The sequence below is a fragment of the Pungitius pungitius genome, chromosome 20 (assembly GCF_949316345.1).
Source record: "Pungitius pungitius chromosome 20, fPunPun2.1, whole genome shotgun sequence".
In the NCBI taxonomy this organism is placed as follows: Eukaryota; Metazoa; Chordata; class Actinopteri; order Perciformes; family Gasterosteidae; genus Pungitius; species Pungitius pungitius.
The window spans coordinates 7,152,896-7,165,652 of record NC_084919.1 but is presented as its reverse complement, the minus strand read 5'-3'; the positions used below and the strand labels follow the sequence as shown (position 1 = coordinate 7,165,652).

The window sequence follows — 12,757 nt, the reverse complement described above, 5'->3', positions numbered from 1 at the left end:
GGGGGGGGGGGGTGTTGAGGAAGGGGGGTGGGGTTGTTAACAGCAGCACTAACACCGAGCATCTCTGAGTCGGTGTCCTGAACCCTCACGATGCATGGGGGCAAGAGAGGCCTGGTGGCTCCGCAAAATACTTTTCTAGAAAATATTGTCCGGCGCTCGAGTGGTGAGTTTTAATTTAATTAAGGGAAACATTTGTAATTGTATTATTGGATGTTGATCTCCGTCGCTCACGGTAGAGCACAATGCTGCATGCGATGCTGGAGTAAAGATTTAATGTTATTTATATGTAATGGAAACACGCAGGAATTAAGACTTGGCTGTTGTACTTTTTACTTTTTTTGTTGCAACAACACAATGAACAATGACGTATGATTAATGCAATACGCCTCGTGTCCAAATTCCCTGGGTTCATTTCAGTATAATAGTCCATACATACTGATGTACCGATATCCCATCATAGCTATAATAATGTTTACTGGTCTTCAACATGTTTTATTGCTAATCATATGATGATTTAAGGGGTGCTTTTTTCTTGATAAGTTATGGATTCCTACAAACACCTTTTTAATTTTCTTAGGGGATGTATAATGTGATTTGGTGGGCTGTGTTATGTATTGTCTTGCATTTTGAACAAATATATGTGTGTTGTTATGCAGTTAGATGTATCAGTATTTGTCCTTTATATTTTAGAAAGGTCATATTATCATTGAGAAATACAAATATTGCAACATGAATGCAATGTCTCGCCTCTGTAGTATAATTTAGGTAAATTTAGTCTGTTAAAACATCAGAAATTCAGACATAATTGTCTAAATACTTCCGATCCTGAAACACGAAGGCATTGATAACAGCGTAAATATTTCAAGTAACACTCGCTTTGAGTTTGACTGCTTCAATACTAACTGTAAAGTAGAGAAAATGTCATCCGGAATTTCTATTGAGGCAGCAGTTTTATCCAAACTGCTGTGAAGCTGGCAAACTTTCCAGCTCTTCATCAATATTTAATCTACATTAAGGGTGGAACATAAACATTTTATCAATGCCTATTTCTGCTGAGGCACTTGTCTAATTGCCATTGTTTACTAGTGCTTTAAATAGTAATACGCTTTTTCCCATTATATATGATTATTATTATAGTGGAAGAGTTTGCTTTTTTTTAGATACACATTCCGCTGTATATGTTGACGTTTCGTCTGATTCATGATAATGGTCAGCAGCAGGATTTATTAAAATATTTTTTTACCTACAATGTATAAGATATTTGTCAAAAATATAAAACAATAGCAACACATTGTTAAAATCAAGTGCATTAAGTCTGCAAGTTTGTTGATTTTTGACTAGTCTTGTTTCAGACTGCTGTATTTTTCATGTATTTTCTTGCAGAAACCAGTTTCCTTCTGGGAAATGCACAGATCGTGCAGTGGCCAGTGGTTTACAGCAACGATGGGTTCTGCAAGCTGTCCGGGTACCACAGAGCCGAAGTCATGCACAGAAGCAGCTCATGCAAGTAAGACGCCTTTTGTTGTAAAATGATCAAACCCATAACAAAACAGATGAAGAAGAAAAGGCTTTCAATCAAAATTAGGGATGTCTGCTTTGTTTTTCTTCTAACAACTATAACAACAACAACAACACACTCCCTTCTACTTTTTGATATCTGTCTCTCCCTTGTTTTGCAGCTTCATGTATGGTGACCTTACTGATAAGAAGACTATAGACAACATTAGACAGACCTTCGATAACTATGAGTCCCAATTCTACGAGGTGCTGCTGTATACAAAAAATAGTAAGTTTCACTATACCTTTACTATATTAAATAAATCGTTAAATGTGTTTACTTATTTTCATTCAATTTTTTCACATCTCATTTAAACTGTTTTGCACAGGAACACCGATATGGCTCTACATGCAGGTAGCTCCAATCAGAAATGAGGACAACAAGGTGGTGCTTTTTCTCTGCACCTTTCGAGACATTACGGTGTTCAAACAGCCGATCGAAGATGAAACAAATAGAGGTGAGACGGTTCATATTTGTGTCTCTGGTTTCAATGGTGTCAACCAGACTGCATTCAGTAGTCGTGAAAAACCATTTGTATTCATCCGCTTCTGGCATTTGTATGTCTTATTCCACACACCGAAGGGTTGCAACGCAGATTTACTAGGTAAATATCTCACTAAGGCCCCTCCAAAGCTCAGTTTCATCCATCTACAGCAGCGAGGGTGCAGTGCAGCTGAATCTCTCGAGCATACGAATGGCTGTGACTTAAAAGACCTTTGTTTCTGGTATGTAACATGCAACTGTCCAGGTGTCGCGTGTGCGGGTCAGTGAGCACTGGTCTCTGAGGGTGCCATGTCCCAGGGGATTAGGTGTGCCTTTTACATACATCTAGTAGGAACAAAAGACACGCAGTCCACATGGGGACGATAAATGTATCACATACACTTACTGTAAACAGAGGGAATGAAATAATCCTTCTATAGGCAGCTGATTTTTAAATGGTTTTACAATGAACACTCCCAGGATGATGCATTCATGTAGTCGTGTGGATTTGAAAAATGATATTTCTTAACAGAATGTAACCTGCCAGCATGAGTCTTTTGGTGCTGAGAAGAAGAAATCATTTCCCAACAATTGGGAAACTGGGGAAAAGGATTTTTCTTCACAAAGAAAGGGACCATTATAATGCCAATGGTGCTTTTGAAAAAGGGAACGGCAGGATTGTTTCTAAAATTAAAATAAAACGGTCTCTCTTTTTTGTCTCCAAGCGGGATGGACCAAATTTGCCAGACTGGCGCGGGCTCTGTCCAACAATCGCAACCTCGTGCAGCAGTTAGCCGACCTGAGCACCGAGGTCAGCCACAAGCCCTCCAGACTGGCCGAGGTGAGGAAGCGCTCTGGGTCTAAAAGAAGCGTTTGGCTCCAAATGCGAGGCATCTACCTAAAAATACCCAAAGCTAAATCAAGAAAGTGCTTTGAAGATCCAGATCCAGAGATTATTCTTCATTCTTCATGAAATAGGGATAAATCCACCAAGAAATGTTTTGGCGTTTTCTAGGTTGAACAACTTGAAGGGTCTATGAGGAGTGTGTTCTATGTGTGTGTACTCACCGTGTTAAACACCCCCTCTCGATAAAGGCTCTTCAGCTGGGATCAGACATCCTCCCTCAGTACAAACAAGAGGCCCCAAAGACCCCTCCACACATCATCCTCCACTACTGCACCTTCAAGACCACCTGGGACTGGGTCATCCTCATCCTCACCTTCTACACGGCCATCATGGTGCCCTACAACGTCTCCTTCAAGACCAAGCAAAACAATCTGGCTTGGCTGGTGCTGGACAGCGTGGTGGACATCGTCTTCCTGATTGACATTGTGCTCAACTTCCACACCACCTTCGTGGGTGCTAATGGGGAGATCGTTTCAGACGCCAGGCTCATTCGAATGAACTACTTGAAGACGTGGTTCGTCATCGACCTGCTGTCCTGTCTGCCCTACGACATCATCAACGCCTTTGAACACGTGAATGACGTGAGTGAATTTATACGAATGCACCGTTAAAATGGCGTATGCGTTGATACTTTACACTGCAGGTGGCTGATTGACTGTTTTGCATTTAAGGATTTCGTGCCGTCTTTATCTCAAGCAAGTCATCTTCGCGAGTCTTCGGTTTTCCACAGGAATACCACGCGAACCGAGGACTCTCTACTCCCAGTAGGAAATACATTACTTACACAACACAATGCTTTTACCAATCGTAGTACGCATACATGGCCAATCGTGCTGATTCTAAATCATAGAAAATATTCATCACAAGTGGATTTTTGTGGCTTCGATGATCCTTTCAAGAATGTAGCCGACTCATTTATCATTGTAGGGTCTCAGCAGCCTGTTCAGCTCCCTCAAGGTGATCCGTCTGCTCCGCTTGGGCCGCGTGGCCCGTAAACTGGACCACTACCTGGAGTACGGCGCCGCCGTCCTGGTTCTGCTGGTGTGCGTCTTTGGTCTGGTGGCCCACTGGCTGGCCTGCATCTGGTACAGCATCGGGGACTACGAAGTCATCGACGTGGCTACTAACACCATCAAGACGGACAGCTGGCTCTACCAGTTGGCCCTGAGCATCGGGACTCCTTACCGCTACAACGCCAGCGGCACGGGGCAGTGGGAGGGGGGCCCCAACAAGGACACGTTGTACATTTCTTCTCTCTACTTCACCATGACGAGTCTCACCACCATCGGCTTTGGCAACATCGCTCCGGCCACGGATGGAGAGAAAATCTTCTCTGTGGCCATGATGATGGTGGGCTGTAAGTACTCAATCTCTATTAAGCACTGTTCAATATCCATTCTGTAACATATCATGACATCTCAGGGAATATTTCAAATCTAAATACATTAAGACCTTTGCTAAATCACAGGTCTTACAGATCTCATCTTGCATAACAAAGAGACTGGTGGTTAATGGAGCAGTTAATGGAGTCACACAGTCGTCTAGTATGGATACAAGCTCTTGCTATCACTTGAACACGCACATTTAAACGATCACCACGAGGCCTCCAATCGTTCCTGGGTTCATCCAAGCCTCTGACAAACACCACAAATCCTTAATCTATCAATTGCGAGTGGACAGTTTGTCAAGTGGAATCGAAGCGAATCCTTTTCAGAGGAGCCTAAATCAAAGTGACTGCTGTTTTTCTACTTCAATGGATGCACAGGAAAACCTTGACAGTCCGAATAAAGCTGAATAAAGGACAAACGAACAGCAGCTACACTGTTACAGTATGAAGACGATGTCCGCTGAAGCACACTGAATTAGACAAGGTTGCATCTGTTGTGATTCGTGCTTTTTGTCCTCTCTAGAGAAGTTGTGCGCTTTACCTCGGGGACATTAATTCATCCCCGACCGGCACCTCAACACTTAAAACCAAATAACTATTTGATGACAATGGGGTAATTAACACAAATACAAGAGAGTGCAAGAATTGTATTGTTTTATCTTCAGACTAGCTATAGCCATAACTATAGCTAATGCTAGCTAGCTTCAATCACTTTAACAAGTGGCAGAGGTCTCTGCCACTTGTTAAAGTGACATAAGCTTCCCGTGTATGTCTGCAGCAGCAGGTGTGAAGTGATTATGCCGGTACAACAACAGCTGCAGAGCATGAGCCACTTCTCAATCTCCCCATCACTCGTTGGCGTGCGATGCGTTCATCCTTTGATGCTGTTTCCATCCCGTTAATGCGTTCATCCGTTTCTAATATGCTAGTACAACCTTACAGGAGCCAACCTGGATGCATGTACTTGCATGCTAGTCACAGTAATGAGCTCCACGGTCCGGCTGGTTGTCTGCCAGCTGCCAGTGAAGCAGCATATGGTGTTTATGCACAGATGCAAAGTCAAATTCAAGCTCTGGATCTTCGACTCATAGCTGGTTCTTACTGAAAAACATTTGGTGTAGCAGAAATCAGCACTGCGGTACGTTCATCTAAACATTTTCTATCTTGGTTTGCATGATTTCATCACGATAAATGAACGGCAATAACACAAAGCAAGTACAGATACATGCACATCTTTCAGGTACATGAAGAATTCGTTACAGTATTCAGTGACTCTAGTCGTGTCATTCACATTAAACTGCAGCCTCGTTGTTTGAACCACTGGGAAGAGTTCTGGACTCTGGAGCTCTGTCCATAATAAAAAGTGACATGTTCAGCATCCGTCACAACCTGCTCTGCGGAGCTGTCTGAAGGTTGGTCATTGTTACTATTCTATCCGAATAGCGTTGTCTTTGAGTTAATTCACTGGTGCTGAATTATCTAGGCCCATTCTCTGCTTCAAGATGATCTGCTGCAGATTGGTTTTAAACTCCAGGAATAAACATGTTTCTGCTTGGTCAGAGATGCATAATGAAACATGTCAAGAACAATTACTGCGTAGCAAAGTGATGTTGGCGAGTAAACAGACCACCTATACAGCAACAAAGACACAGTGCATGTTTTACATTCTGTAAATGTCGGTTGTATGGATTTGATTCAGATCCATTGACGTTTTCGTGGAACTGTTTATCACATCAAGCTTATTAAGTCAAGGTCCTGAGTAACATCTAATCTCTAGTGATGCAGTGCTAAAGACCGTAGCTGGTTGTATAACACTGCTGGCCTTCAAACAATCTCTCCCGCAGTGTCATCATTCTAATTTACAACATGTCATTTAAGTAGCAGTGAACATAAACCTCTCCTAATCTAATCTATCCCATTTTTTCCTCGAAAGCTTTTTTGATTGTGTGAAGTTATTACATCTGAAACAATAAGTGAAAACCGGCCTCATTTAAATAACGCCGAACCTCTTGAAATAGAAATCTATTTATATGCGTGTGTCTGTTTTATTTCCATCACCCACAGTTACAGTAATAGCTTCACCTTCAGTGTCACTGCTTCCACTTCCAGCCTTTGCTTACAGTTCCTCCGTCACGACTCGCCTTCCTTCACCAACCTTTGGCCGATTCCTCTGAAACAGCATGTAAAGTGATGCAATCAAAAACTGTGAGGGAAACACAAACTGACGGCCGCGCTTCAAGGTCCGCACATCCAAAACGAAACACCCATCCTTCTCGTGGTGCTTCAATCACGGAGGCCACTCAGTCACACTGAAGTGTCAGGTTCAATCATGGCCGAAAAATCTCCTGCTACAGATACAGGAATTATGCGATAGGAAAAGACGAAAGGGGGGAGTGTGCCTGCAGGCTCGGGTGTATTAAAAGGACAATGAGCCTTCACGTTAGATATGTATCCTGACCTCTGTGATCCTGCTGTGGCGACTGGAGACAACTCCTTCCTCTTGAGTGGGTAAAACCTCACGATAAGAGATGCTGACTGACTCTTTGAGGTCACCGCTGCACAGAACTCTCACTGAGGACTTGTGCTTCATGAATAACATTTGTAAACGCTCAATCCACCACTTAGATTATTTGCATAGGAGGAGCAAAAAAACCGGATTGTTTAACAGAAACATGTACCAGTATACCATTATACCATTCTTTAATCTACGAGACTTTTGTTTTCAACTAAGGAGGAAACGGTAATCTGAAGGAATGCCATGGAAGGAATGGATGGATTAGTGGACTCTTTAATATCAGGTATTAGGGTAATGGAATAGTCAAACGATCTAATGTGATGTGTGATATTTTTAATGGACCATGTAGGGTTAATGTACATATTTTGAGGAGTAAAAGGTACCTTAATTTGCTAAATTTGGTCCCTAAGTAGCAACAAGTAAAACAATAATGACAATTTTTAGGGCATCGCGTGAACCAAACTCCTAATGATCCGACACGGTTCCCTAGAATAAAACACATCTCCTTTGCATGTTGTGGAATAACCCTGCCGGCCGCTTTGTGCCTGACTTTGCCCCGTTTGTTTTTATGTTTTTGTTTTTAAGCGCTACTATATGCCACCATCTTCGGAAATGTCACCACTATCTTCCAGCAGATGTACACCAACACAAACCGCTACCACGAGATGCTGAACAACGTGCGTGACTTCCTGAAGCTTTATCAGGTTCCCAAAGGTCTGAGTGAGAGGGTCATGGACTTCATCGTCTCCACCTGGGCAATGTCTAAAGGCATCGACACAGATAAGGTATTAATCTTATTATTGGTATCAGTAGGAGTTCATGAATTTAGTAAAAAACTCTAAAACTGATTCATGCTAATATATAATGTGATTAAAATGTTTATCAATGGAAAAACTGTATGCTGATTGGGTTTATCGAGTTAAAGAGCGCTATCAGAGAGCGAGGCTGCTCTCAGTTTAACCAGAATCATAAATGATGAACAGTAACGAGCCTCAAAGGTCACAGCAGATCACTGAGTGCACTCTGGGTTCAATGAACTAATCGTACAGTCTTAGAAAGGGATGGTGCTGCTGCCACGTGTTACAAAGAGCAGATTGGTTTACTTTTAAAATGAATTTACTTCAAAGGAAAGGGGAAAAAAACAGCAGAAGTGTGTGTTGGTGTGTTTTTATAACAAAGCAGGCATATCTATAAAAAGATTGTTTTAACCCCTTATGACACATCCTTCCTATGGATTAAAGTCAATCTCTACCTTCCTTATTTCCTTCCTTATAGCCCCCATTCATAACCTGGCTCAAGGGCCAGGAGACAAAAGAGGGAACGAGGCAGCGTAAATGATCAGAGTTGATTTATTTAACAAAGGTATAAACTAAACATATCTTTTGTAATGTATAAGGTGTGTCCGTGTAACCAAAATAAACCCAAAACAAGATGTGCCAAGCAGGGTAATCAGGCTTTGACAAAATGTCGACTACTAATGATAAACCGCACGACCTGACGTAAGTGCACTGATATCTCCGCCTCTCGCAGGTCCTCTCAATCTGCCCCAAGGACATGCGGGCGGACATCTGCGTCCACCTCAACCGGCAGGTGTTCAACGACCACCCGGCCTTCCGCCTGGCGAGCGACGGCTGCCTGCGCTCTCTGGCCGTGGAGTTCCAGACGACCCACTGCGCGCCCGGTGACCTCATCTTTCACGTCGGCGAGAGCGTGGACACCCTCTGCTTTGTGGTCTCCGGCTCACTAGAGGTCATCCAGGACGACGAGGTCATCGCGATACTCGGTAATGTTACAACGCCGACCGGAGCCCCGGAGCCCCCCCCCCCAGGGTTTTGTCTTACTATCCGTCCCTTAAACGCACCGCTCTCCACCCAGGTAAAGGCGACGTGTTCGGAGACGTGTTCTGGAAGGAGACCACGCAGGCCCGGGCCTGTGCCAACGTCCGGGCTTTGACCTACTGCGACCTGCACGTCATCAGGAGAGACGCCCTGATGAGGGTGCTGGAGTTTTACACGGCGTTCGCCAACACCTTCTCCCGCAACCTCATCCTCACCTGCAACCTGCGCAAACGGGTAACGTTTGAGCGGACGCCGCGGCTGTGGCTGCAGATTCGATCGAGTGGGTCGGTCCGAGCCAACTCATCTTAGAAGTTTATCGGCCGCTGCCTTAGAAGCCAACGCGCAGTTTAAATCATGCGGCTTCTACGTAGAGTTGGAAGTTGGAGCGACTCAGACCGTCAAGCTCAGGAGGTCAAGAGCTTTCCAAATTGTAAATCTACCTCCTTTAAACAAATCTGAACACCTCACAAAACGTTGTGAATATTTTGAGGAACAATGATTTAACTTTCACAACGTAATAAAGCTAGAGTTGCATTCATACTGTATTTAATCTCTGTATTGAGAAAAGATGAGGGATGCATTCACGCCACAACAGGAACATGGAGGTGTGTAAATATTTGATGTTTTGATTAGCTTTCCTCTTACTTTTCCAGTTTCTCCATTGTGAAAAGTGTCTTACGTAATAAAAAATACTGAAATCTGTCAGTGAAGCGCTGAAGCAGTACTAAATCTAAACAATTTCAAGGCAAATAATGGCGACACGTTGAAAGATTGATGTATTTTTCTTCAAATGTAACCAGTGAAAACACAGCAATCTATTATTGATATGGGCAGCATGAGGAACGGTTTGTGGTGAACAGCTTTTGTACTCAGTTAACTTGCGTATGCCTCTTATGTTATTCACAAACATTTTGAATAGTTCTTATGTTAATGGAAACGTACTCTGCTGTATAACTGTATTCACTGGATGAGACTCATGAACATAAGTCTTGTAAACGTTCAACATGGGGGATTTAAATCATTGCTATTTGGTAAGGAATCTGGCAGCGTTTTGTACTTAGTCAGTTATGCTAACCTGCTCATGAACACAAGGTTATTGTATCTTTGCTGTCAGAGTTCGCTCAGAAAATGTTTGTAAATTCAAGTAGCATTTCTAATATGTTACATCATCAACCTTCCTAGGGAAATGATTAGCGCACAGATGTCACATTATCGGTTTCCCTCATGCATCGCTGCTTTCAGTTCTTTAATATTTCAACAGGTCTACATGCTTATGTGGGCTTTCACGCTGAATTATATGCATATATGTATATATATATATATATTATATGTACGAATGCACTGTTTCACTCAGCTACTGCTGGAATGTAAATTCCGGCCTCGGTGAGAATATCCCACATGGTTCCCCTCATGCACTCTCTCTCCCTCATCCAGATAATCTTCAGAAAGATTGCCGACGTGAAGAGGGAGCAGGAGCGGCGAAAAAACGAGGTGACCCTCTCCATTCCCGATGACCACCCGGTCCGCAAGCTGTTCCAGAGGTTCCGGCAGCAGAGGGACGCCCCGCCGCCGGGAGAGCCTCACTCCTACTTTGATCACAACTGTGTGCAGGTGGAGCCGCAGCACCACCGTCACCACGAATCAAACTCCTACACACAGTGTCAGTCTGCATCGTCTCTGCTGCAGGAGAATAACCCGTCCTGCTCAGGAGCCGGGAACGCGGGCGGAGGCGGCGGCGGCTGCAGCCCGGCTGCCCCGGAGCTCGCCCCCGGCGAGAAGCCGCAAGACGCCGAGGCCGAGGCGGCGAGGCCCGCTGCGGAGAGTCAGCTCTGTCGGAGGGTCGGCAGCCCTGCGGGGGCCAGTGGTGCGGCCGGCGGGGGAGCTGCAGGTGGCGTCGGCGGCCGCCCCGCAGGCCGAGGCTGGTCCAAGTTCAGAAACGCCGCTTCGGCTGCACCCCCGCCGCCTCCCGCCGCGGAGCTGGAGACGAAGCCGGAGAAAGCAGAGGAGTGGCAGAAAGCACCCGGGCCCTCAGAGCGCTTAGCTGTCGTCAACAAGAACCCGGATTTGGGGGAAAGTGCAGAGACGGGGAGCGCGGAGGTGGGCAGCGGTGCAGGAGAGGCAGCAGCTGAAGAAGCGAGCGCCCTGCACAAAACCGACTCCTGCGACAGCGGCATCACCAAGAGCGACCTGCGCATCGACCGAGCGGGATTCTCGAGGAGCTCCTTCGAGAGGAGCCCGATGGAGAGGAGCCCCCTGGAGAGAAACCCGTTCGAGCACGGCCTCGGGGTCGACCCACTCAAACAGTCTTGGGCTCAGCCGGCGTCCGAACAGGCGCTCCTCCAGGCCACCCTGCAGGAGGCCAAGCTGGAGCTGAAGGGAGACATTCAGAAGCTGAGCGGCCGCCTGTCGGTGCTCGAGTCGCAGGTGAGCGAGATCCTCAGACTGCTGTCGATGAGGAGGAGACTGTCGCTGCCGCCGACCTCGTCCCCGAGGGCCCGGGTGAAGCCAAAGGCCGACGACGGGCCTTTTTGAAGTCACAGATTTGAAAAGCCAGAGACCGGAGGTATATCTTAACTACTGATGTTCAAAAAGCACCGGTTTGCATGTCCTGCTGGACTCTGGCCTGCAAAAGAAATCTCTCCCATCAAACACTACCACTGCATGCAGATATACCTTTTGGATGTTGCCCTAAGACTTTAAAAAAAAAAAATGTTTTTCTAACAACCGGTCTTTGGCTTGATAGGCACTTTTATGCTTGTGTGTATACTGAAGAATGCCAAAAAAGAAACACAAACAATAACTCACCAAACGCTTATTTGCCGGGAAAAAAACATATATTTTGAGAACCGTTATAAAAACAATGCATAGCTGTATATCTCATGATTGATGCTCTGATGAAGGCTTTTGGTGAAACCTCTGCCTGAAACGAGCTGAAGTCACAAACATATTTTTTGAGTTTAAGGCTTTTTGTAAAGCTGCCATTTTCACGGTGTTCCTTGACTTTTATTTCTTATTTTTAATGTATAGTTTTTGGCAGAACATCAGAGAAGAGGTTAAGCAAGAAGGTTCACCTGCAACGACTGTCATGGTTATGTAAACAGAGCTGGCACTGATGGAGAAAGCAAACTGGAGCTGAGTCAGCGTTTGCACATGTGAAATACATTTCACCCTTTAGTACGGTATTAATTGTCAGGTAATGATATGTGCCTTATAATAATAAAGCCTCATTCAGGGTTGTATTAATGAGACGTGGTCAACTCTTATTTTTTTGAGCGTATGTTACTGTAGAAATGTTTATTCTGTTTAGAGTTTCTATATTTTGGGGGTGATTTTCTCCTTTGAATATGTCACCGCACTATGCATTTATTTTATATATGGTTTAGAAACTCTTTACATGGTGTCTGAGCTTCATTCCCATGCATGTGAAATAGGAAGAGCTGCTTTAATAGAGTTGGATCGTTCAATATCATTCTTTATTTTTTGTGTTCTTTTGGCAAAATGAGAATACTTTTGAGCAACCTTACTGTGCATCCCATCACGTAACTGTAGCTCCTGCTCAGGTTCCTTTGCTCTATTGTAAAATTTCAGTATTTATTTTAGTATGAATGATTTTATCCTTGAGTAACTGTAAGCTGCAATGAATCCTTTTAGAACATTAAGGACACGCTGCTATGCAAGCCTGAATGAACTGACACTGCTCTTTGTGATGCAAACGTTTGCATTTGTTTGTTGCGTTTGTATAAAGACGATTACAATGATGTACATGACCACACGCCATGGTTACCGTTTTAGTTTGAGATGTTCTTAAAAAAATGTTTGTGTGGCTGAATCATCTCCGTACGAACTGTGAGTATGAAAGCATGCGTTCATCTATTTTATATCACGTGTATAAATGCCGTTGCATGCATTCAGGGAAACCTGTAAACAGTGAAATGAGTAATGAAAAAGTGATGCCTCCTCACCGTCTGTTTAGTTTTCTTTGTTATGCAACTAAAGTCAGTCTCTATGTAAATCCAACACAGAGAAAACCGCATAAAGGTTGTTTTTCTTGTCTTTTACAGTTTTATTT

At 44.2% G+C, this 12,757-nt stretch overlaps 1 protein-coding gene across 1 annotated transcript; it reads left to right on the top strand.

Annotated features, from left to right (window-relative positions):
• The first annotated feature begins 56 nt into the window (after positions 1-56).
• LOC119195428 (potassium voltage-gated channel subfamily H member 5-like) lies at positions 57-11,931 on the top strand. The gene is made up of 12 exons (XM_037450362.2): positions 57-163; positions 1,384-1,507; positions 1,680-1,786; positions 1,887-2,015; positions 2,767-2,882; positions 3,137-3,529; positions 3,620-3,712; positions 3,876-4,305; positions 7,436-7,635; positions 8,381-8,633; positions 8,726-8,922; positions 10,123-11,931. The coding sequence occupies exons 1-12, from the start codon at positions 91-93 to the stop codon at positions 11,218-11,220; spliced, it is 3,213 nt and encodes a 1,070-aa protein (XP_037306259.2). The 5' UTR covers positions 57-90; the 3' UTR covers positions 11,221-11,931.
• Positions 11,932-12,757: the final 826 nt, after the last annotated feature.

What these genes read in the sequence shown, in the direction of transcription:
- LOC119195428 (XM_037450362.2), top strand. Translation starts at nt 91, where the DNA reads ATGCATGGGGGCAAGAGAGGCCTGGTGGCTCCGCAAAATACTTTTCTA. An exon ending in AGCCCTCCAGACTGGCCGAG is followed by an intron (nt 2,883 to 3,136) that starts GTGAGGAAGCGC and finishes CTCTCGATAAAG; the next exon opens with GCTCTTCAGCTGGGATCAGA. An exon ending in GGCCATGATGATGGTGGGCT is followed by an intron (nt 4,306 to 7,435) that starts GTAAGTACTCAA and finishes TTTGTTTTTAAG; the next exon opens with CGCTACTATATGCCACCATC.